The sequence below is a fragment of the Xenopus laevis genome, chromosome 9_10S, assembly GCF_017654675.1.
Source record: "Xenopus laevis strain J_2021 chromosome 9_10S, Xenopus_laevis_v10.1, whole genome shotgun sequence".
Lineage (NCBI taxonomy): Eukaryota > Metazoa > Chordata > Amphibia > Anura > Pipidae > Xenopus > Xenopus laevis.
The window spans coordinates 103,335,607-103,361,475 of NC_054388.1; the positions used below are offsets into that span (position 1 = coordinate 103,335,607).

Below are 25,869 nucleotides of genomic sequence, written 5' to 3' on the forward strand. Positions count from 1 at the left end.
ATGTATTCTAAAGAGAGTGGGAGGGGGGAGAGTTCCCGGGGCCCCAAAGTGATCCAGCTGAATCAGCAGACAAATTGTATTTACGCAGGGGTGTTTGTGCACTCAACAGATAACTGCCAATGCAAAGGGCAGCAAATAGTTATTTAAAGGACCAGTAACATAAAATTAAAAAAAATTTGTTTGTACTTAACGAAAAAAAACCCCCGAAGACACTTAATTTTTTTCATTCACAAAGTCTTTATTAAGAAATGACTTACCCATTCTCCTCTTCACAAACGGCGATCCATCGCACGGCACTCGATTTCTCCTCCCTGTCTTCTATAGGTGATATCCAGGGAGGAGAAATCAAGCACCGCACGATGTATCTGAAGCGGAGAATCGGTAAGTTATTTTTAATAATGACTTTGCGAATTTAAAGTTAAATGTGTCTTGGTGTTTTTTTTTCGTTATCTAGAAACAAATTTTTAATTTTTTTATATATATATATATATATATATATATTACTAGTCTTTTAAGTGTGGTCTTTGCCCCCCCCCCCCACTCACATTGATTCTCAAGCAAACGTTTAAATAAACTCCTGTACAATCGATTCCCATATAAACTGTCCTTTATCTGTCGTCTTAAAGGTATAGTATATATAGCTAAAGTAATAGGACGCTTGTTTAAAGGGTAACTTAAAAAAAGTCTGTGTAACGGTGACATGCATTGCTGGGGAGTATCAGTGGCATATAAAATGCATTATTTAAAAGTGATGTCCCCAGACTGTATGGCCGACCCCCAAAGCAATGAAAGGGGATTGTGTATCCCCCCAAATATAGGGAGATACACAATGTGACCAGGATGGGAATTCTATTAATAATAACCAAGAACATTCTATTACTTTCAGTAACTGGCAGTTTTATGGCCCACGACACCATGACATTCGTTGGGTGACAGTTCCTTCATCTCCAAATGCTGAGGCGCTTTCCTAGGAAGTTTAGACTGAGAGATATTTTTTGGCAAAAAAGTGAGACACAAAACAAGACAAACAGAACAAACAGGATGTTCAGACCTCAGGCTTTTCTATAGCTCAGTGACAGTTCAGCCTTTTCCTTTGTCACTTTATTACAGGCACTTCCCAACTAATAACATGTAATGGTCACCTTACTGCAGCTGTGTAATGGCTTGGCCTGCAGCTTTGTGCAGTAGGGGGTACATTATCCCTTATAATACATGAGTGATACTCAGAGTTCCCTGTATAACTCAGCCTGCAGCCTTGTGTCTTTATATGGTCACAGAACAACCCCTCAGTGACTTCTAATATCCTTATCATTTACAGTAGGGGGTACATTATCCCTTATAATACATGAGTGAAACTCAGAGTTCCCTGTATAACTCAGCCTGCAGCCTTGTGCCTTTATATGGTCACAGAACAACCCCTCAGTGACTTCTAATATCCTTATCATTTACAGTAGGGGGTACATTATCCCTTATAATACATGAGTGAAACTCAGAGTTCCCTGTATAACTCAGCCTGCAGCCTTGTGCCTTTATATGGTCACAGAACCCCTCAGTGACTTCTAATATCCTTATCATTTACAGTAGGGGTTACATTATCCCTTATAATACATGAGTGATACTCAGAGTTCCCTGTATAACTCAGCCTGCAGCCTTGTGCCTTTATATGGTCACAGAACCCCTCAGTGACTTCTAATATCCTTATCATTTACAGTAGGGGGTACATTATCCCTTATAATACATGAGTGAAACTCAGAGTTCCCTGTATAACTCAGCCTGCAGCCTTGTGCCTTTATATGGTCACAGAACAACCCCTCAGTGACTTCTAATATCCTTATCATTTACAGTAGGGGGTACATTATCCCTTATAATACATGAGTGATACTCAGAGTTCCCTGTATAACTCAGCCTGCAGCCTTGTGCCTTTATATGGTCACAGAACCCCTCAGTGACTTCTAATATCCTTATCATTTACAGTAGGGGTTACATTATCCCTTATAATACATGAGTTATACTCAGAGTTCCCTGTATAACTCAGCCTGCAGCCTTGTGCCTTTATATGGTCACAGAACAACCCCTCAGTGACTTCTAATATCCTTATCATTTACAGTAGGGGGTACATTATCCCTTATAATACATGAGTGAAACTCAGAGTTCCCTGTATAACTCAGCCTGCAGCCTTGTGCCTTTATATGGTCACAGAACAACCCCTCAGTGACTTCTAATATCCTTATCATTTACAGTAGGGGGTACATTATCCCTTATAATACATGAGTGAAACTCAGAGTTCCCTGTATAACTCAGCCTGCAGCCTTGTGCCTTTATATGGTCACAGAACAACCCCTCAGTGACTTCTAATATCCTTATCATTTACAGTAGGGGGTACATTATCCCTTATAATACATGAGTGAAACTCAGAGTTCCCTGTATAACTCAGCCTGCAGCCTTGTGTCTTTATATGGTCACAGAACAATCCCTCAGTGACTTCTAATATCCTTATCATTTACAGTAGGGGGTACATTATCCCTTATAATACATGAGTGAAACTCAGAGTTCCCTGTATAACTCAGCCTGCAGCCTTGTGCCTTTATATGGTCACAGAACCCCTCAGTGACTTCTGATATTCTTATCATTTACAGTAGGGGTTACATTATCCCTTATAATACATGAGTGATACTCAGAGTTCCCTGTATAACTTAGCCTGCAGCCTTGTGCCTTTATATGGTCACAGAACAACCCCTCAGTGACTTCTAATATCCTTATCATTTACAGTAGGGGGTACATTATCCCTTATAATACATGAGTGAAACTCAGAGTTCCCTGTATAACTCAGCCTGCAGCCTTGTGCCTTTATATGGTCACAGAACCCCTCAGTGACTTCTAATATCCTTATCATTTACAGTAGGGGGTACATTATCCCTTATAATACATGAGTGAAACTCAAGAGTTCCCTGTATAACTCAGCCTGCAGCCTTGTGCCTTTATATGGTCACAGAACCCCTCAGTGACTTCTAATATCCTTATCATTTACAGTAGGGGTTACATTATCCCTTATAATAAATGAGTGATACTCAGAGTTCCCTGTATAACTCAGCCTGCAGCCTTGTGCCTTTATATGGTCACAGAACCCCTCAGTGACTTCTAATATCCTTATCATTTAGAGTAGGGGTTACATTATCCATTATAATACATGAGTGATATTCAGAGTTCCCTGTATAACTCAGCCTGCAGCCTTGTGCCTTTATATGGTCACAGAACCCCTCAGTGACTTCTAATATCCTTATCATTTACAGTAGGGGGTACATTATCCCTTATAATACATGAGTGATACTCAGAGTTCCCTGTATAACTCAGCCTGCAGCCTTGTGCCTTTATATGGTCACAGAACCCCTCAGTGACTTCTAATATCCTTATCATTTAGAGTAGGGGTTACATTATCCCTTATAATACATGAGTGATATTCAGAGTTCCCTGTATAACTCAGCCTGCAGCCTTGTGCCTTTATATGGTCACAGAACCCCTCAGTGACTTCTAATATCCTTATCATTTAGAGTAGGGGTTACATTATCCCTTATAATACATGAGTGATATTCAGAGTTCCCTGTATAACTCAGCCTGCAGCCTTGTGCCTTTATATGGTCACAGAACCCCTCAGTGACTTCTAATATCCTTATCATTTACAGTAGGGGGTACATTATCCCTTATAATACATGAGTGATACTCAGAGTTCCCTGTATAACTCAGCCTGCAGCCTTGTGCCTTTATATGGTCACACAACCCCTCAGTGACTTCTAATATCCTTATCATTTACAGTAGGGGGTATATTATCCCTTATAATACATGAGTGATACTCAGAGTTCCCTGTATAACTCAGCCTGCAGCCTTGTGTCTTTATATGGTCACAGAACCCCTCAGTGACTTCTAATATCCTTATCATTTACAGTAGGGGGTATATTATCCCTTATAATACATGAGTGATACTCAGAGTTCCCTGTATAACTCAGCCTGCAGCCTTGTGTCTTTATATGGTCACAGAACAACCCCTCAGTGACGTCTAATATCCTTATCATTTACAGTAGGAGGTACATTATCCCTTATAATACATGAGTGATACTCAGAGTTCCCTGTATAACTCAGCCTGCAGCCTTGTGCCTTTATATGGTCACAGAACAACCCCTCAGTGACTTCTAATATCCTTATCATTTACAGTAGGGGGTACATTATCCCTTATAATACATGAGTGAAACTCAGAGTTCCCTGTATAACTCAGCCTGCAGCCTTGTGCCTTTATATGGTCACAGAACAACCCCTCAGTGACTTCTAATATCCTTATCATTTACAGTAGGGGGTACATTATCCCTTATAATACATGAGTGAAACTCAGAGTTCCCTGTATAACTCAGCCTGCAGCCTTGTGCCTTTATATGGTCACAGAACAACCCCTCAGTGACTTCTAATATCCTTATCATTTACAGTAGGGGGTACATTATCCCTTATAATACATGAGTGAAACTCAGAGTTCCCTGTATAACTCAGCCTGCAGCCTTGTGTCTTTATATGGTCACAGAACAATCCCTCAGTGACTTCTAATATCCTTATCATTTACAGTAGGGGGTACATTATCCCTTATAATACATGAGTGAAACTCAGAGTTCCCTGTATAACTCAGCCTGCAGCCTTGTGCCTTTATATGGTCACAGAACCCCTCAGTGACTTCTGATATTCTTATCATTTACAGTAGGGGTTACATTATCCCTTATAATACATGAGTGATACTCAGAGTTCCCTGTATAACTTAGCCTGCAGCCTTGTGCCTTTATATGGTCACAGAACAACCCCTCAGTGACTTCTGATATTCTTATCATTTACAGTAGGGGTTACATTATCCCTTATAATACATGAGTGATACTCAGAGTTCCCTGTATAACTCAGCCTGCAGCCTTGTGCCTTTATATGGTCACAGAACAACCCCTCAGTGACTTCTAATATCCTTATCATTTACAGTAGGGGTACATTATCCCTTATAATACATGAGTGAAACTCAGAGTTCCCTGTATAACTCAGCCTGCAGCCTTGTGCCTTTATATGGTCACAGAACCCCTCAGTGACTTCTAATATCCTTATCATTTACAGTAGGGGGTACATTATCCCTTATAATACATGAGTGAAACTCAAGAGTTCCCTGTATAACTCAGCCTGCAGCCTTGTGCCTTTATATGGTCACAGAACCCCTCAGTGACTTCTAATATCCTTATCATTTACAGTAGGGGTTACATTATCCCTTATAATAAATGAGTGATACTCAGAGTTCCCTGTATAACTCAGCCTGCAGCCTTGTGCCTTTATATGGTCACAGAACCCCTCAGTGACTTCTAATATCCTTATCATTTAGAGTAGGGGTTACATTATCCATTATAATACATGAGTGATATTCAGAGTTCCCTGTATAACTCAGCCTGCAGCCTTGTGCCTTTATATGGTCACAGAACCCCTCAGTGACTTCTAATATCCTTATCATTTACAGTAGGGGGTACATTATCCCTTATAATACATGAGTGATACTCAGAGTTCCCTGTATAACTCAGCCTGCAGCCTTGTGCCTTTATATGGTCACAGAACCCCTCAGTGACTTCTAATATCCTTATCATTTAGAGTAGGGGTTACATTATCCCTTATAATACATGAGTGATATTCAGAGTTCCCTGTATAACTCAGCCTGCAGCCTTGTGCCTTTATATGGTCACAGAACCCCTCAGTGACTTCTAATATCCTTATCATTTAGAGTAGGGGTTACATTATCCCTTATAATACATGAGTGATATTCAGAGTTCCCTGTATAACTCAGCCTGCAGCCTTGTGCCTTTATATGGTCACAGAACCCCTCAGTGACTTCTAATATCCTTATCATTTACAGTAGGGGGTACATTATCCCTTATAATACATGAGTGATACTCAGAGTTCCCTGTATAACTCAGCCTGCAGCCTTGTGCCTTTATATGGTCACACAACCCCTCAGTGACTTCTAATATCCTTATCATTTACAGTAGGGGGTATATTATCCCTTATAATACATGAGTGATACTCAGAGTTCCCTGTATAACTCAGCCTGCAGCCTTGTGTCTTTATATGGTCACAGAACCCCTCAGTGACTTCTAATATCCTTATCATTTACAGTAGGGGGTATATTATCCCTTATAATACATGAGTGATACTCAGAGTTCCCTGTATAACTCAGCCTGCAGCCTTGTGTCTTTATATGGTCACAGAACAACCCCTCAGTGACGTCTAATATCCTTATCATTTACAGTAGGAGGTACATTATCCCTTATAATACATGAGTGATACTCAGAGTTCCCTGTATAACTCAGCCTGCAGCCTTGTGACTTTATATGGTCACAGAACAACCCCCAAGTGACTTCTAATATCCTTATTGTAGGGGGTACATTATCAAGTTAATATAAGGCAATAGCTGCTGTGACAGCTTGTTTTGCCCCGTGGCTGAATGATAAGGTGTGGGACAATAGTATCATCGGCAGCAATCTCATTTCCTTCTGGAGATGCCAAAATTCACGTGTTGTTCCTTATTGTCCCACTGATGCCTGCTTTATACCCCTTTGAGTTTTGTACTTTTGATCTCTCAGCTGTTTGTCGTTGTCACATTATTAACTGACACGTGTACACGTATATATGCACACAAGTACCCGCGCTCTCATGTAGCCATGATGTCTGTATATCTCTCTGTATATTGCTACAGTACATCATATAGACAAGCTGTTTGTGGCCAGAGTCTTGAGATCTACTGATCCCCAGCTTAAGTCCTACTGGTAGATCCCCATCTACCTTTTGGGCACCCCTGTTTCAATATGTTGTAGAATGGCTAATTCTAAGCAGCTTTTCAATCGGCCTTCATTTTTTCTTTCTTATAATTTTTAAATTATTATTTAAAATATTTTTTTTTTTTTCTGACACTTTCCACTGACCCCATCTAAAAACAAATGCTCTGTAAGGCTACAAATGTATTGTTATTGCTACTTTTTATTTCTCCTCTTTCTATTCAGTCCTCTCCTATTCATATTCCAGTCTCTTATTCAAATCAGTGTATGGTTGCTAGGGGGAATATGGACCCTAGTAACCAGAGAGCTGAAATTGCAAACTGGAGAGCTGCTGAATAAAAAGCTAAATAACCCAAAACCCACAAATAATAAAAAATGAAAACCAATTGCAAATTGTATCAGAATATCACTCTCTACATCATACTAACAGTTCATCTAAAGGCGAACAACCCCTTTAACATGGGCACACTGGTCCATAGGACAATTACTCTGTTTGGAATTTTGGTTTTTTTTGGCTCTTAAACAACATGGAGATGTTAGTGACCCAGGTCCAACAGTCAGACATTTGTCTGTGTGTATAGAGGGTGAGGCAAAGTGAAACAGGGAATTAACAAGCAGAATGTGAGAAAGAGCCATAAATTGTGCAGATACCGGTGTCACTAAGCAATAGAGATACAGAAAGAAAAGGCAGTTTGGGGAACATTGTAGCCATGAAGTGGAGCATTAACCAACCCAAAATGCACAGGGCAGGGCTGCAGTAGCAGAGATGGGAGTTGGCCTGGGTTATCCACCCAAAACAAATTAATTGCTATTGCCTAATAGTTTCCTTTTTGTTTCCTTTGCCTTTGCTAAACTTTCTTATCTCACTCACTAATCCTGTTGGGTTTAGCATTCTGCAGTAAACAATGGGCTTCAGATAAGAGGGGTCACTTCCCCCCTGCAGGGCAAAAATGGGCCCAATCCACCATCTTTATTTGCACTTTGCCTTCCTGCCCTGCAGGTAACAGAACTATTGCATACGAGACCTACATTCACCCCATGAATACAGTATGAGTGAGGGGAGGGCAGGGCAGGGGAAGGCACCTACGTGTTCCCCCCTTCCTGCCCCCTAACTTGTACGTTATTTAGAAGCGGAATATGTTGCATAGCACCCATGGGTGCATCTTGCACTTAAAGGATAAATAAACCGTAAAACTGGATATGCCTAAACATTTCACACTTTCTATACTAAACATATTGCACCAGCCTAAAGTTTGAGCTTGTCAATAGCAGCAATGATCCAGGACTTCAAACTTGTCACAGGGGGTCACCATCTTGGAAAGTGTCTGTGACACTCACATGCTCAGTGGGCTCTGATTGGCTGTTGAGAAGCTAAGCTTAGGGCTCGTCACTAATTATCCAGCAGAAAATGAGCTTCCCTGGCTGTAATATAAGCTGATGCTACAGGTTTGCTGATTATTAAATTCTGATGCTAATTGCACTGGTTTCTGTGCTGCCATATAGTAATAATCTGTATTAATTACTAATCAGCCTTATATTGTGACATTTCTATTCTATGTGTACTGTATATTGTGAGTGGGTCCCTAAGCTCAGTAAGTGACAGCAGCACAGAGCATGTGCAGTGAATCAGCAGAAAAGAAGATGGGGAGCTACTGGGGCATCTTTGTAGACACAGATCTTTATTGCTAAAGGGCTGTGGTTGCCTTGGGCTGGTACAGAAGCACAAAACATCATGTACAAGATTTCTAGCTACTTCTTTAGTTAGGCTTTAGTTCTCCTTTAAATCGAAGGGCACCTTGCACCGGGTTTATCTGCCACAACCTGCAGAGCACTGGATGGAAATGTTCTCTGAATGAGCACTAAAGGGCACAATTTTGTGCATTTCTATCTGGGGTTCAAGTAAATAACCCGTAAAATCTCAGGCCACTGGGGTGTAAAGGTGGCCATACAAGGGCTGATATAAGCTGCTGCCTCTGCTCCTTTAGACCACGTCAGTAGCTTATTGATGCATGTATGGGACCAAAATGACAGCCGGGCCAACATTCAAATGAAAATAAACCAAATATCTATTGGAAAGGGTATAAAAAAAATCTCATTGTGTGGGAACCTCTTTATGTGGCCCTCTACCTAAAGCATCTGCATAGGCCCCGATAATGGCCCCCTTTCTTGGCCTGGTGGCAAATGACTGTATGAGTAAGATTTTGGCACTGCACATGGACGGCCAAATTAGTGAGAGATAATGTTTTTTTGGGATGGTAAATATTGCCCTTTAAATATAGAATCTCCGCTTTACAACATGACGGAACAACTCCTTTCCTACGGCTTGAAGTGGCATTTTAGTCTTAGGCCGGCTAATCCCTGTGCTCACACAGATTGTGCTTCTTCAGTCCCACCCTTTGTACTGAGTCATAAATGAGCAGGAAGAGCCGAAATAATAAAAACAATTAGATTGCAGCTGTTTCTGTCACATTTAAAAAAAAAAAAAAAAAGCCTTTAGGGTACACGAGTTCTTACGTTACTGATTTCTCTCTAACAATAAGAGCTGTGAGTAAATAGATCTCTATATATCCTTACATGCTCAGTAGTTTGGGTTCCCCAGGCTGACGGTTTTACAAAAAAAAGCCTAATTCCAGGCATTGGCACTTTAAGCCGCGGTGACCTTTGTTGCAGCAACAATAAGAATGTGCTGCAATGCATCACTGGAATTAAATCACATGAGAGAATTTCAAGGCCAGCGACTGATAGCTTCAATAACCAGCATGTCGGGGGAATCTGGGTAGCTGATTTGGGTTCCATAGTATTATATGTTCAGGTATGGGACCTGGTATCCAGAATGCTCAGGACCTGGGGTTTTCAGTATAACGGATCTTTCTGTAATTTGGATCTTCATACCATAAATCTACAAGAAATTCATGTGAATGTTAAAAGCCCAAATAGGCTGTTTTTGCTTCCAATAAGGAATAATTATATCTTATTGTTTTATTATTACAGAGAAAAAGGAAATCATTTTTAATGATTTGGATAAAATGGAGTCTATGGGAGACGTCCTTTCTATAATTCAGAGCTTTCTGGGTGATGATGTTCCGGATAAAGGATCCCATACCTCTACAAGCTACTATAACACATTTTTTCATGTATCTGCTCAATTTATTTGCTTTGGGCCCACTAACCACAGTCACCTATGTTTTAAAATGCTTTGAAGCCAGTAGAAGGCATCGGCTAGTGGCCTGGGGGGGGGAGTGGACTGACTTTCCTGGAGGTGTGGCTTTCTGAACGGGGCAGCCAACGTTCTATAGGTTGGAAAAACGTGTTAAAGGGATCCTCAAGTTCTTCTGAATTCTGCACTGAAATCCGTTTCTCAAAAGAGCAAACAGTTTTTTTTATATTTAATTTTGACATCTGACATGGGGCTAGACATATTGTCAGTTTCCCAGCTGCCCCAGTCATGTGACTTGTGCTCTGATAAACTTCAGTCTCTCTTTACTGCTGTACTGCAAGTTGGAGCGATATCACCCCTCCCCCAGCAGCCTAACAACAGAACAATGGGAAGGTAACCAGATAACAGCTCCCTAACACAAGATAACAGCTGCCTGGTAGATCTAAGAACAACACTCAATAGTAAAATCCAGGTCCCACTGAGACACATTCAGTTACATTGAGTAGGAGAAACAACAGCCTGCCAGAAAGCAGTTCCATCCTAAAGTGCTGGCTCTTTCTGAAATCACATGACCAGGCAAAATGACCTGAGATGCACCTACACACCAATATTACAACTAAAAAAAAATACACTTGCTGGTTCAGGAATTAAAATTTATATGGTAGAGTGAATTATTTGCAGTGTAAACATTGTAATTTAGTGTAAATAAAAAAAATCAAATTAGTAGATTTTCAGAGGAATATTTAAGGATACAGTGGCCCTTTAAGGCTGTGAAAATGTAAATGTGCACATTAGTAATCCAGAAACTTGTTCTCACGTATTACTGAACCTCCACGAGGCTGGGCGCGGCTCCTGTATATTTGTACAACTGACATTTTTTATCTACTGAATTAGCCGCATAATGTAATTGTTTGAAGCCAAACAAACATATTGTTTCTGCCCAGGGCACTAAAACAGACCATTCCAGCCAGGGCTCTATGTACAAGGAGCCTGTATGTTCTGCACACGGCTCTGAGGTTTTCTTCCCACACTCCGAAAACATACACACAGGTTGTTTGACAACGATGCTCTTCTCAGCAATGTGGCCAATTGCTCTGCTTGTTTCTAGAGGTGGCCATACTTTATAAGATCCGCACACTTGGCAAGGCCTAGCAGATATGGGCTAGTAGTGGGCTAATCTGATGTTTTGGGATCATTTGGAATAGGAGCTGTTTGACCAAGGACCATAGCTGATGAGGTCCTCAATCCGGCATGAAAGTTAAACCTGCCTGTATTACTCCCTTCCCTTTAGAGTGTAAGCTCTTTCTGCATAGGGCCTTCCTCACCTTTTGTACCGGTATTGATTGTGATGTATGTAACTCCATATGTTCTATGTATATAATTCATGTGATTTAGTTGTATAATCACATTTACTTTACAGTGCTATGCAATATGTTGGCGCTATATAAATACATGATGATAATAATAATAATAATCGACCCAATTCAAGGCAGATATTGGTCAGGTAGACCCATTGGAGGACCCCATACACTGGCAGATATACTGCCAACTCTGCAGATTAAATCTGACCATGTACAGTACAGGATCTCTAGAAGGAGCTCTAATACAGGAGCTCTAGAAGGAACTCTAGTACGGGATCTCTAGAAGGAGCTCTAGTGCGGGATCTCTAGAAGGAGCTCTAGTACGGGATCTCTAGAAGGAGCTCTAGTACGGGATCTCTAGAAGGAGCTCTAGTACAGGATCTCTAGAAGGAGCTCTAGTACAGGATCTCTAGAAGGAGCTCTAGTACAGGATCTCTAGAAGGAGCTCTAGTACAGGATCTCTAGAAGGAGCTCTAGTACAGGATCTCTAGAAGGAGCTCTAGTACAGGAGCTCTAGAAGGAGCTCTAGTACAGGAGCTCTAGAAGAACCTCTAGTACAGGATCTCTAGAAGGAGCTCTAGTACAGGATCTCTAGAAAGTGATGGTTTTGAGACTCTACGTGAATCATTCCCCGGCGCCCAAATTATCTTACGTATCTTACGTTGTTTTCTGGCACAACTACTCTACCCTAATACTCTAGAACGACCCTACTACAACTTTACTAGCTATTTGATAAAACAGCTGCCATACGTCATTGCTTTAAAATTCCTGTAACAGCTGATTGGACTCACTCACCATATGACACTGCTTTTTTGTCACCCCCACAGGTAATTGCTGTCGTCATGGACCAATTTACAGACATCGATATTTTTAAGGACCTGCTGGATGCCGGCTTCAAAAGGAAGGTCTCCGTGTATGTCATTCTGAATGAAACTGATGTCCGCTACTTTCTGCAGATGTGCGAGAAAGCTCAGATGCACAAAGGGCACCTCAAGGTTAGTCTTGGTTATTTTTTGGGAGGGTGTCACCCATAAGGTGATAACTGTTAAAAGCAGTTTCTGCCTGGCTGTTCTCTGCACTACTGGTTCTGACTCCTGAAACAGTGTAGCAGAAGCTTAAAGGCATGGAACTGAACTGCTACATTGTTTCAAGAGTCGCACTCAGGGATAAACACACACGCTGCTTTCCATAACAAATATACTGACAGGCATCCTTAAAACCTTAGACTTTTATAATGCAAAATACTGTTTTTGGGTGGCTTTTATTAAGTTCCATTCAGCTTGTGCTTAAAAATACAAGTCAGGCTCATGCAGAGGAGATGTCCTAGCTGTAGCAGTGCATGCTCGGAATATATCTGACCAGACCACCTGGATGCACAGTGACATGATATTTGCATGTGGTTTTAGCTGCCCTGCCCCGTGGGGTGCACTTGTATGAACACGCACAGCAGCAAGTACCAGCAGCCGAATTGTAAACCGATACACAAGCCCCAGGCCTAATGCAGCCCAACTGTGCTTCTGGGCAGAGACACACGAGGAGCCTCTTCTTTGGGCGACTAATCTCCCCGAACTGCGTTCCCACCGGCTAGAATCTAGATCGCCAACGGGATGGCACTCGAAGCAATTCATTTTCCGAAAGTCGCCTCACGAGGAAACTGCAGACGACTTCAGAAAACAAAGGACTCCAAGTGCCACCCTGCCGCCGATTTCGATTCTAGCCAGCGGGAAGGAATTGCTGTAAGAATAGGCGATTTGTCGCCCGGTGACTAATCTCCCCGAATCTCCACGTGTGTCGATGTCCTCAGGGTTTCCCCCTGTATATATATACAGAATATATATGTATATTGCACAGTTGCCCTTTACTGGCAAAATGCAGCTAAATCCAAACTATATTGATTGGGTAGTTGCTGTAGGAGGAGAGACTATAATTTAGTCCTGCTCTACCTCCCAAAGCAATTGTGATCGTGAGCTCCTTCGTATGTTTTTGTGTGGCTGTTGCAGCTTCCTCTGTGCATTTAAATCTGTCCGATGCCTTGGCAGCCTACAAACAACTCGAGTGGCTGTAGGTGGAGAGAGAGTATAATTTAGTCCTACTCTCCCTCCTAGTGCAATAAGTTATAATGAGCTTTTCCATCACCTATTGTGTGGACTTTGCTTCAACTTGAGTTACCTTTACCATTCGGAAAATGAATCGCTGCGTGTGCTTAGTGCCGGCGATTTTTTATTTTAGCCAGCACAAGAGTGAGGGAAGGCGTTCGGAGAGATTGGTCGCCGCAAAGACGAGGTGATTAGTCGCCAGGCGACAGATCTCCCCGAAACGCCCAGTGTGACCTTACCCTTAGGCTATGGACTAGGGTTGCCACCCGGCCGGTATTTTACAACTGCCAAGGCTGGGGCCGGTATTACAAATTTACCGGCAGTATGAGTCCTATAGGTCTTCTATAACTTTATGGTGCTATGACAGTGTTTTCTTTAGGTTGCTTAGGAGCAAAATGTATATCTTTAATAAATATTACAACCAGCCGGCAATTAAGATCTTGTTATCTGATAAAGAGCACAATGTGACAACCCTGAGGGGAGGACTAAGTGAAGTGCCGGCTTATCTACCCAGGACAAGGCTATAATAGTAACAAGTATCCACATTTAAGGGTTCCTGTCTGGGAATGATTGATGTGCAATGGTAAAAACATACTAGAAGTCTAAGTGCAAGCGCCTTCAACTGGGAGTTGTTTTAGCAACAGCCGGAGGGTGATCTGCACTTGAGAGGGAAGTACTGCACTCTGCTGAGTTGAGAAACTCGTCTCAGGGGGCAGGAGCCCCCAAGTTACAAGGCAGGCCAAAAAGCCAATCCTGTTACATTAAGGGCTTTAGCACACGCGAAGATTCAGGGAGATTTAGTTTCCTGTCAACTAATCGCCTCTTCTTCGGGACGACAATCTCCCCGAACTGCCTTCCCCCTGCGAAAAATGAAAAATCACTTGCGGCAATGCACTTGCATCGCTTCGATTTCCGGTGTCGCCCAAAGTTTCCTTGTGAGGCAACTTCGGGCGACTTCAGAAATCGAATCGGCAAGTGCCTTGCCGCAGACGATTGTAAATTTTTTGCAGGCAGGGGGGAGGCAGTTCGGGGAGATTGTCGCCCTGAAGAAGAGGCAGAATTAGTCTCCGTGAATCTGCCCGTGTGCTAAAGCCCTAAGAGCCACATTTCTGGTTATTAAATCCGCTACTGCACACAGTGAGCGAGGGAGGGGGCAAAATCACAGGAGCCATCTTAGACGGTAAGGGGCACAGAATCACTCCCGGGCACTCTGTAGCTACCCCGAGGCACAGGGGAGGTGAAGGGGCAGCAAAAAAGAAAGTCGGATTGGTCATAACGCCTCTGAATTAATAGTAGAGCCACAGACTGATCTGTGTCTCCAGTAACTCCTCATCTTCTTTTCTGCTTTTCTTTCGATTCCCAGCACATGCTCTGGGCTGCTGATTTCCCACAACCCCTAAGTTTTGCTTTCCAACAGCAGAACCCACTGAGCATGTGCAGAGCCACTGACACACAAAAGATGGCCTAACAAGATCCAAGATGGGGAGCTGCTGGGCACAACTTTGAAGGCCTGGATCATTACTGTTATAGGGCTGCTCAATCTCTGGGCTGGTACAGTAGGTTCAGTATATAAAATACTGCATTCCTAGCCATATTCTCTTTAGCTTTTAGTTTTCCTTTAAAATGTCTGCTGTGGAAAGTTTTATACTCCCAGAAGTTCAGAGGGGCCCCAGACATAAAGCTGTGTTTGCAGAATAGGCTGCCAGCTGTGTGTGTGTGTTTGCTCTGTTTTGAGCCGCCCCACCCTGACTGATCAGATTGATTTATGGCCAGGTCCTTGGACTGATATAAAACTGCCTTTGCTCAGTGGGGAGGCTGCTCAGCACACTGGAACTCCAACCTTCTGTATGAACTGCTTAGTTACAACCCCATGTACTAACTGAGCTGAATGAAACAGGAGCCCTGCAGCAGGTCGGGTTACCCGCAAAAAACGTGGGTACTCTGCGGGATGAGGGGAGGATTTTGGGTGAGGGTATAGATGGGGTCGCTGGTCGGGTTGCTTTTCTCATCTATATTTCTTATCTTATATTGTCTATATTTTATTCCTTTAGAATTTTTACAAAACTTTCTTCTGTCTCCGCCCACCCGTCGGGTTCCCGGGTCTCAAAAATTGCTTCCGCGCAGGGCTCCACTTTGCAGCAAATGGAAATGAGGCTTTTGGAATAAAAATTGCAAGGTTTGACGGTGGTCTAGTAACTCAGGGCAACCAATCAGCTGACAAACGTGACTACTGGCAGTAATGACATTTTTCCCAAATCATTTCACATTATATTTTAAATTGGTTGCAGGGAAATCATTTTTGATGATGAGCATGTCTTTACAGGAGAAGGGAAGGTGAATATTAGGGAGGAGCAACCAGAGTCTCGGGTATATAATTAAATTACTGGGGGGGGGGTTGCCTAACATTTTGGCAGCCCCGGTGATTATATCTTTCCTTTTCCCTTAAACATAGTAGTAGTTTAATTCCTGCCCTTGGAACACACTCTTACCCAGCTGTCAGTTAGTGCTGCCAGTTAGTGGTTCACCTGGGGCCCAGTAAGATCTAGCCGTGCCACTGACCTGTGTCCTGCACTACAGTGCTACGCAATATGTTGGCGCTATATAAATACATGATAATAATAATAATAACGCACTGCTGCTGATTAGCACATAGGTGACATTCCCACCTATGTGCTCTGGATTGCAGCAGTTCCTTAGCTGTCGGGTGGAAGCTGCTCATTTTGGGTGGTGCCGAGCCCTGCACAGAGCACATGACCTCAAAGACAGTCATTTTGCCAGGGGGAAGGGCGAGGGCCTTAAAATGTACGGAATGCGCCATAAAATAGCGAGGGAGAGGGACTAAAGAGAAAGTGCCATCCAGTAATGATCACTGTAACCAATCGGCTTTAACCTTTCACTTATAATGATAATTACACGGGAAACATCGTTATAAAGCCCTGTTAATGTTACACTAGCAATAACTGACATCAAAACAACAGACAGAAGCAGAAGTGATCTGCAACTGTCAGTTCATCGGGCCGGGGCTTCTGAGAGTTATTTTTTAGAAAAATCTTCATCTGTCTGACAGTTTCTACTCTCTGCACTGCTGGTTCTGACTCCTGTGGCCGAAGGCAGCTGATTAACAGCTTCTGCTACATTATTTTAGTAGTTGGAACTGCTCAGTGGTAACTGCTGATTGGTCATTATGGGTTACTACTAAAAGTAAGGCTATCCCATTCATTTTTGTTGTACATTGTAGAGAATACAAGCAAGAGCCAGTTCTCATATTCCCTCCTGTATATGTATAAATACTAACAAACACCAGACTGTTACACTGCCATCAAATGCACACGGGAGAGCCCTTAAACTTAAACAGTGGTTTTATTAATTAGATGGAGGGTGAGGCAACATGGGGTGACAGAGGCTAAAACCAGTCAAAACAGCATTTTGTTTATACTGACCCTAAATGTACATGATTCTTGGAAATTGACATTCCTGGCAAGAAAGATACTTGTAACCACATAACACAAGTCGGAAAACTCTATCACTTCTATTATAAGGGATAATGTACCCCCTACTTTAAATGATAAGGATATTAGAAGTCACTGAGGGGTTCTGTGACCATATAAAGGCACAAGGCTGCAGGCTGAGTTATACAGGGAACTCTGAGTATCACTCATGTATTATAAGGGATAATGTACCCCCTACTGTAAATGATAAGGATATTAGAAGTCACTGAGGGGTTGTTCTGTGACCATATAAAGACACAAGGCTGCAGGCTGAGTTATACAGGGAACTCTGAGTATCACTCATGTATTATAAGGGATAATGTACCCCCTACTGTAAATGATAAGGATATTAGAAGTCACTGAGGGGTTCTGTGACCATATAAAGGCACAAGGCTGCAGGCTGAGTTATACAGGGAATTCTGAGTATCACTCATGTATTATAAGGGATAATGTACCCCCTACTTTAAATGATAAGGATATTAGAAGTCACTGAGGGGTTCTGTGACCATATAAAGGCACAAGGCTGCAGGCTGAGTTATACAGGGAATTCTGAGTATCACTCATGTATTATAATGGATAATGTACCCCCTACTGTAAATGATAAGGATATTAGAAGTCACTGAGGGGTTGTTCTGTGACCATATAAAGGCACAAGGCTGCAGGCTGAGTTATACAGGGAACTCTGAGTATCACTCATGTATTATAAGGGATAATGTACCCCCTACTGTAAATTATAAGGATATTAGAAGTCATTGAGGGGTTCTGTGACCATATAAAGGCACAAGGCTGCAGGCTGAGTTATACAGGGAACTCTGAGTATCACTCATGTATTATAAGGGATAATGTACTCCCTACTGTAATTGATAAGGATATTAGAAGTCACTGAGGGATTGTTCTGTGACCATATAAAGGCACAAGGCTGCAGGCTGAGTTATACAGGGAACTCTGAGTATCACTCATGTATTATAAGGGTAATGTACCCCCTACTGTAAATGATAAGGATATTAGAAGTCACTGAGGGGTTGTTCTGTGACCATATAAAGGCACAAGGCTGCAGGCTGAGTTATACAGGGAACTCTGAGTTTCACTCATGTATTATAAGGGATAATGTACCCCCTACTGTAAATGATAAGGATATTAGAAGTCACTGAGGGGCTCTTTGACCACATTATGGCAGAAGATCCCACAGATCAAAGAGGCTCCATTAGGACACCCACATTCTAGGTCCAATGCAGGTCTAGTTGTGCACCAGTCTCTATACATGGGAAATCTTAGGGAAAGTGTTGCTCTGTGGCACATGTAACAGCACAGTTATACGGATACATTTGCCAGGAGTCGCGCCCTGTTGCCAGAGAAAATGGCCACATTGTAAATTTATGGCAGCTCTGGACTTGTCACAAGGATTATACAGCGCAGAACAAGCCCGTTTCTGTAAAGATTTCCTTTCTATGCAGTTTACTTATTGGCAGCCTGGTGTCCCATTATAATCTGTATTCCCCCCAAATGCTGTGTGTAAGGACGCTGGGATATATACAGTATATATCATATATATGAGATTCCACCTTACTGCAGGGGACACCTAGTTAGTTACAGACACAATTACTGATCTGGCTACGTCGCTGGATCATCATACCCTACATTATTAGTTTTACATTTTTATCCGGTTGTGTTCTTATGTATTTTGTATTATTTGTTTTGGGGACGGAGCTACTTCTTTCTAATGGCCTAAAGCTTCCATGTTGTGCTAAGTGAGGGACCTGCTTTTGCTACGTATTGTGAATTAGGGCTCAAGTCCAATATATTTTTATATTTCAGAACCTGAGAATCCGAAGCGTTGGGGGCTCTGAGTTCTACACACGTTCCTCCACCAAATTCAAGGGGTCTTTGGCGCAGAAGTTCATGTTTGTGGATGGAGACAAATCAGTATGTGGCTCCTACAGGTAACTTAGTGTTCTCTTTTGCTTCTAATTCCCACCTAAGCAACACCACTCTATCAAGATCTGACCGTAGATACATTATATGGCACAAAAGTATCCAAACACCTGCCTGTCCAACATCCCATTCCAAAACCAACATGAATTGGGCCCACCCTGTGCTGCTATAATAATCTCTACTCTTCTGGGACGGTTTCCACCAGATGGAACATTGTTGGTGGGATTTACTTTTATTCATACATTTTAAAGGATAAGTAAACCTTTAAAATAAGTGAATGTAAAATTGATGATTGTGCTATTCTAAGCACTTTTGTAATGTACATTCATTGTTTATTTTGTTTTCATTCCAAGATATTACAGGATACATGTACTGTTAATATGAATGGACAAGGAAATTGTCAGGAGAAAGGAAGAGGCTGCTCTGATGTTCTTCTTCTTAGGAAATAAAAATTTTAAACCTTTCTCAAATCTTTCCTAAGCAGAAGAACCCTCATCAATTTTACATTCACTTATTTTAAAGATTTACTTATCCTTTAAAGGAGAATTCAACCCTTAACTAAAAAAAACGTACCCTACGTAGACCCCTTCCCTCCTCCCCCAGCCTAACTGCTACCCCGGGGTAATGCCCCTAACTTCTTACTTACCCCTCGGTGCAGATTCAGGGATCGCAGTTCACGGCAGCCATCTTCCGGGGCATTTCCCGGGGGCAGCTAGGCTGGGAGGGAGGGGCTCTACGTAGGGTAGGGGAGTAGGGGTTTTTTAGTTAAGGGTTGAATTCTTCTTTAAGCACTGATGTTGGGGACCAGACCTGGCTCCAGTTTATCCTACAGTTGTTCAACTGAGGTGAGGGCTCTGTGCAGGTCAGTCAATCTATTCCATTATCATCTCTGTTTACAAACCAGTTCTTTGACAAAAAAGCCACTAATTTTTTCATTTTTACATAAGGTTTTTCACGCTTTTTTAATTTCCTTTCAGTTTCACCTGGTCAGCTGCAAGAATAGATCGGAACTTTATCACCATGCTTTCGGGACAAGTCGTAGAAAGCTTTGACCGGCAGTTCCAGGATCTCTACCTCATCTCTAAAGGAGTCAGCCTTAAGAACATTCCTATGGAAAATGAACCAGAGCCTGAGCCAGTGGTGCAACCATCATCTGTTCCTTCGGCCACCTCAGAAGCAATTGCTAAAAAGCTCATTAATCCTAAATACGCACTGGTCAGAACCAAAAGTGCCAGTGATACAGGAGCCGAGCTGAAACAAGAAAAGAATTCTGCAAAATGTAATAATATTGTCACTAAACCCAAACAAAAGCCCATAGAACTGCCACCTCAAGAGCAACAGAAACACCCAGGCCTACAAAACATGGAGAAAGCAAACATGTTTGACTACCTGCCCACCTGGGTGGAGCCAGATCCTGAACCAGGAAGTGATATTTTGGGATACATTAATATTATTGACCCAAACATTAAAAATCCTCAGCTCTCCCAGATGAATAGAATCAAGATTTGTGATACGTCACAAGCCACTGCCCAATTCCTGCTGCAAGACAAGGAGCAGGAGCTAAAGCCAACGGAATGGCAAGAAGGATCAGAGACAAACCAGGAGCAAACTAGTTCCAAGGTGGAGACCCATGAGCCATATTCTAAGAAGGAAAAGTCTGGACATGGCAGTAGTGAAATGACTACAATCAAAAGCGAGGAGGTATCTTCTGAAAGCCAAGGCCGTGTGCAGCATTCTCTAAGCCAGACCAAGCCTCTTACACAAAGCAGTCAACCGAAAGAGTCTGAATCGAACCATAGCACTGACCCTGTGTCAAGGAATACCAATGAAGTCAAAAAGTCTCCAAGCCAGAGCAGAGGTTCCAACGCAAGTCAATCTAGCCAAGGTAAAGCGTCTATACCAAGCCAGACAAAGTCTTCATTGTCAAGGAAAACTAGCCAAGATGGACCAGATCAATCTGCATCATGTCAAGGCAAGGGTTCCAATAAACCTGGACAAGATGAGGGATCTAATGTTAGTAACAGCAGTGGAGCTACACTTGTGCAAGGTGAGCAACCTGTGTCAAATACAGAAGAAGCATCCATGGCACCACCAGGTCCTTGTGAGGACTTGGAGAAAGAGCCTGTAAAAGACACTGTAGATAAACTAGAGGATACTAGTGTTAAAGAGCCTCCACTAGAGAATTTTGAGTCCCTGCTGAAAAGTCAGCATCTTATAATTCACAGTAACACAGAGCCAGTAACTCGACCGCCAGTGCCCAAGCCACGGACCCTCCCAGTAGCGGACTTTATAAACTTGAAGAATGCACAGAATGCCAAGATCGGAACAACAAGCCCATGCCTAGCTGATAGCATCATGCCTTCATCCAATGGATTGGACACAAAGGGGACAGAAGACACCACTCACAATGAAAAAGCTGAGGATGACAGCGATGAGGGTGTGCAATATTTTTCCAGTGGCTCTGGCTCTCTGCCCCCTTCCAGTAATTCCTCTGTATCAGAGGACTACTTAGCCACGCCATTGCAGAAAAGGAACTCTGAGAATCCTGTTATCAATGGGGAATTCTTTCCCGTGCAGAGGAAGATGAGTGAAGGCCACATCAGCAGAGGAAGCTTCCTTAGTCCTCTTCATTTGCCTCAAACAGTGATGGACTTGGGGCAGATGGAGAATGGAAAAAGGAGGAACCCTGCTCTAGAGCAAGAGCTGAAGACGGCAATGTCAAATAGCCACCCGATGCACGGGAACAAAATGATTTATTCTGTGGAACCTACCCAGGTATGAATCGTTGCCACAGGCAGTAGCTTTGAGACTTAACAGGGATGTTCACCTTCATAAATTGACCTGTTCTAAGCAACCTGCCAGTTGGTCTTCAGTAGAAATGTACCGAATCCAACGTTTGTGGATTCAGCTGAACACCAAAATCCTCCACAAAAGATTCGGCTGAATTACAAACCGCATCCAAACCTTAAATTTGCATATACCGTAGAAAGTTCGGTAGCTGCATTCTGTAGCCAAGATCTTTAAATATTTCTGCATTGAGATTTGGGACGACTTGGCAGTTGGGAGTCCTCGAGCATCCCTAATTGTCATTTTTATTGTTTATAGTTTTTAAATTATTAGTCTCTACTTCTTCCTCTTTTTGGCTAGCAACTACTGTAAATATGCTATATGGCTGTGGGGGTCACTGACCCCAGCAACCAAAACAAGAGATTTCTATTGCTAATATAGCCATTGATGCCCTTTACTACCTCTTCCAACCAGTCAAAATTCCAGGCCAAATAGCTGCACGACCAATTGCCAACTGTATTAGAATATCACTACCTGCTACTACTTTCTAAGGTGAACTACCTCTTTGAATTGCAACATATACTGGGAAAAAAGGCCATTTTGTGACCATAATAAACTGTGACATCATATGTAAATGTCCAATGCATAATAAACAAAGACTAAATCTTAAATTAGGTTATTGCACTGATTTAAAAAAAAAAACAAAACAAAAAACAATGTTTAAAGGACCAGTAACGCCATTAAGCGTTTTTATCTGTTCAATCAGTACCTGCAAATAAACTATTTATTGACAAAAAATGTCCTGTTTTATCAGAAAAAAAGCTTTCCAGTGACTTTTGATCCCTGTTTATCTCCTTGGATAAGAACTAAAACCACGGCATTGTATGCAGCTTATCTGTTGTATACATGTGCCCTATTGCTCTGTTCAACATAAGGGCAGAGACACACGCTCAGATTCGGGGAGTTTAGTCGCCCGCGACAATTCTCCTCTTCTTCGGGGCAAATAATCTCCCTGAACTGCCTTCTGCCGTCTAGAATTGAAATGGCTGGCGGGATGGCACTCGGAGGAATTCGTTTTCCGAAATTGCCTCACGAGGAAACTTCGGGCGACCTCGGAAAACGAAGTTATCCGAGTGCCGTCCCGCCAGAGATGTAGAGTCTAGCTGGCGGGAGGCAGTTTGGGGAGATTAGACGCCCTGAAGAAGAGGCTATTTATCGCCTGGCGACTAATCTCCCGAATCTGAGCGTTTGTCTCTGCCCTAAGCCTCAATGCCTACACAGCAGCTTATTTAGATAATCTATATTGAGGTTTCTGACACAGACATATGAGAAGAAAGCTCATTTTTGATTGATATGTTGCGGTCTGTGCTACTTGCATTATGTTTATCATATACCTTGGGCAGGAGTTCCTATCAGATCAGTGACAGCAAATGATACAGAGTTCTGTTGAAACTGTCCTAGAACTGTTCTGGGCCCAGGAACTAGGGTTGCCACCTTTTTTTTTTTACCCCAAAAATGGGCGGGTGGTGGGCCGGTGATGTGGGGGGTGGGACTGATGACAATTCAATCAGCGATTGGCTGATCGCCATGTCAATCACTTCATTGTCCTGTCCGGATTTCTAATTGGGAACCGGGCTGTCCAGGTAAAATCCAGACAGGTGTCAACCCTACCAGGAACATTGCTCCTTCCAGAGCCCAGCAGTGTCTTGACAATAGAGGACTCCCTATGCCAGGAGGTTTCTGATTGGAGAAACCTCTTTTCTTGTGGCTGATAGGGTATCATTTTGACCGTGGCACCCAGATACTTGTATTATAGACGAATTCAAATAATAAAGGCGCTTGGCTACAGCTAAGCTATGAGATGTTTCAGACACTGTGGTTCCCTGTAGCTACATAAAGCAGCCCCTGTCGTGCTACGTTTCTATCAGTCAGGGGAAACTTGCTGTATTCATACAGGCCCTACTGGGTTAAACATTAGTCTGGGAATGCAATGGGCTGTCGTGCAAAAGGAGCCTGAGGAATGCTGGGAATCCAGGGCCGATCTAATGCCTCTCACTTTATCACTGAAGCAGCTATTCCTGTTCTCACGTTCATTTGAATGAGTCCAGCCTGTTCATGTTCTTATCAAAAAACATTTAAAGGGATTCTGTCATGATTTTTATGATGTTGTTTTTATTTCTAAATTACACTGTTTAAACTACAAATAATTCACTCTACAATATAAAATTTCATTCCTGAACCAGCAAGTGTTGTAATATTGGTGTGTAGGTGCATCTCGGGTCATTTTGCCTGGTCATGTGCTTTCAGAAAGAGCCAGCACTTTAGGATGGAACTGCTTTCTGGCAGGTTGTTGTTTCTCCTACTCAATGTAACTGAATGTGTCTCAGTGGGACCTGGATTTTACTATTGAGTGTTGTTCTTAGATCTGCCAGGCAGCTGTTGTCTTGTGTTAGGGAGCTGTTATCTGGTTACCTTCCCATTGTTCTGTTTTTAGGCTGCTGGGGGAAGGGGGTGATATCACTCCAACTTGCAGTACAGCAGTAAGAAGTGACTGAAGTTTATCAGAGCACAAGTCACATGACTGGGGGCACCTGGGAAACTGACAATATGTCTAGTCCCATGTCAGATTTCAAAATTAAATATAAAAAAATCTGTTTGCTCTTTTGAGAAATGGATTTCAGTGCAGAATTCTGCTGGAGCAGCACTATTAACTGATGCATTTTGAAAAAAAAAAATCCCATGACAGTATCCCTTTAAAGCCTCCAGGTTATGCTTATAAGAAAGGGCACTTTATATTCTTTATATTACTGACTGGAATAGGCAGAGAATAAACTATACCTCGATAGTGTTATATCTGGGGTATCACATTTTTGGCCCCCGGGCTCTTGCTGAACATAAAGGTAAAGTTACAAGATAGTGATAAATCAGGACTAAATGGGCTGTGCAATGAATTTAAATGCAATTCTAGCAAGATTGCAGCACAAAGCGACTCTGCAGCAGAGAATCCATATTGCAACTGCTCATCAGACATGATTGGTCAGTCAGGGCCGTTATCTGTTACACTGGGCGGAGTGGAGGCCCTTCAGAGGGGGTATCACAATTCCCAGCAATCCCCCAATAGCCAATGGTATAGTCTTGCCCATCACCCATGCACACCAAACACTAACTCTTACCCTTCCGTATAATTTTGGCTGTGGCAGTGTATGCTGCTGCACGGCTGAGTACTTACCTGGGTAGAGAGCCCGGCTGATCATCCCTGGCATAACGATGAATATCATGGGAAGCATTTTTAGGTAGCTGGCGAGGATGGATGCGGCCTTGGCGTGACTCAGATTCTTTGCAGACAGGGACCTCTGTACAATAACCTGGAAAAAAAAATGAAGGGAAATAAGTTGAACCATTAAAGATAATATGCAAGTTGCTTGCAATGAAAGAGCTGCTGACATATAATATAAATATATACTAAATATATACTATTTGTGAACAAAGGTTTCAGGAGCTCTAGGATGCTCAATGTTAAAGTTTTAAAGGGTCAACTATGCAAAACGCTGTCCCTAAAACCATATTTCTGTCTGCTGACTTCCCTTGAGAGGATTAAAAGTGTCATCAATCATTTGGGGGAATGAGCTTCAGTCGAGTGGCTCGGAGAGTTTGGGAGAGAACAAAAGTTTCAGGCACTCTGCTTGTGCAAATCTAAGGTTCATGCAGCTCCAGTTTCTGCATTCATCTTATGGGCATTTCTGGAATAAATACTGTGTTCTGAATCTGTTTTATACAGTTGTCTTGTTGGCATGTCTGGTGATTTCAAGGCTCTGAACCCATTTTATAAAGTTGTCTTTCTGGCATGCCTGAGGTTAACTCCATGCTCTGAATGCATTTTCTACAATGGCCTTACTGGCATGTCTGGGGTTAATTCAATGCTTTGAATCCATTTTATAGAGTTGACTTATTGTTGTTTCTGGGAATATTTCAGTGCTCTGAATCTATTTTTTACAATGGCCTTACTGGCATGTCTGGAGTTAATTCAAGGCTTTGAATCCATTTTATAGAGTTGACTTACTGTTGTTTCTGGGAATAATTCAGCGCTCAGAATCTATTTTCTACAATGGCTTTACTGACATGTCTGTGTTAATTAAAGGCTTTGAATCCTTTTTGAAAAGTTGTCTTTCTGGCATGCCTGAGGTTAATTCCATGCTCTGAATCCGTATTCTACAATGG

The 25,869-nt window shown here is 42.4% G+C and overlaps 2 protein-coding genes across 3 annotated transcripts in view; one reads left to right on the top strand and one right to left on the bottom strand.

The window, feature by feature from the left end:
* Positions 1–25,869, bottom strand: part of LOC121399188 (sodium/glucose cotransporter 5-like) — a 110,345-nt gene that overhangs the window by 39,338 nt on the left and 45,138 nt on the right. For both annotated transcript variants that reach the window (XM_041579161.1, XM_041579160.1), the window contains exon 9: positions 24,881–25,016. In XM_041579161.1, coding sequence (XP_041435095.1) covers positions 24,881–25,016 — 136 coding nt within the window. The remainder of the gene's footprint in view (positions 1–24,880; positions 25,017–25,869) is intronic.
* fam83g.S (family with sequence similarity 83 member G S homeolog) overlaps positions 1–25,869 on the top strand; it is a 33,349-nt gene that overhangs the window by 5,704 nt on the left and 1,776 nt on the right. The window contains exons 2-4 of the mRNA XM_018239293.2: positions 12,176–12,343; positions 18,748–18,872; positions 19,842–21,639. Of these exons, the coding sequence (XP_018094782.1) occupies positions 12,176–12,343; positions 18,748–18,872; positions 19,842–21,639 (2,091 nt within the window). The remainder of the gene's footprint in view (positions 1–12,175; positions 12,344–18,747; positions 18,873–19,841; positions 21,640–25,869) is intronic.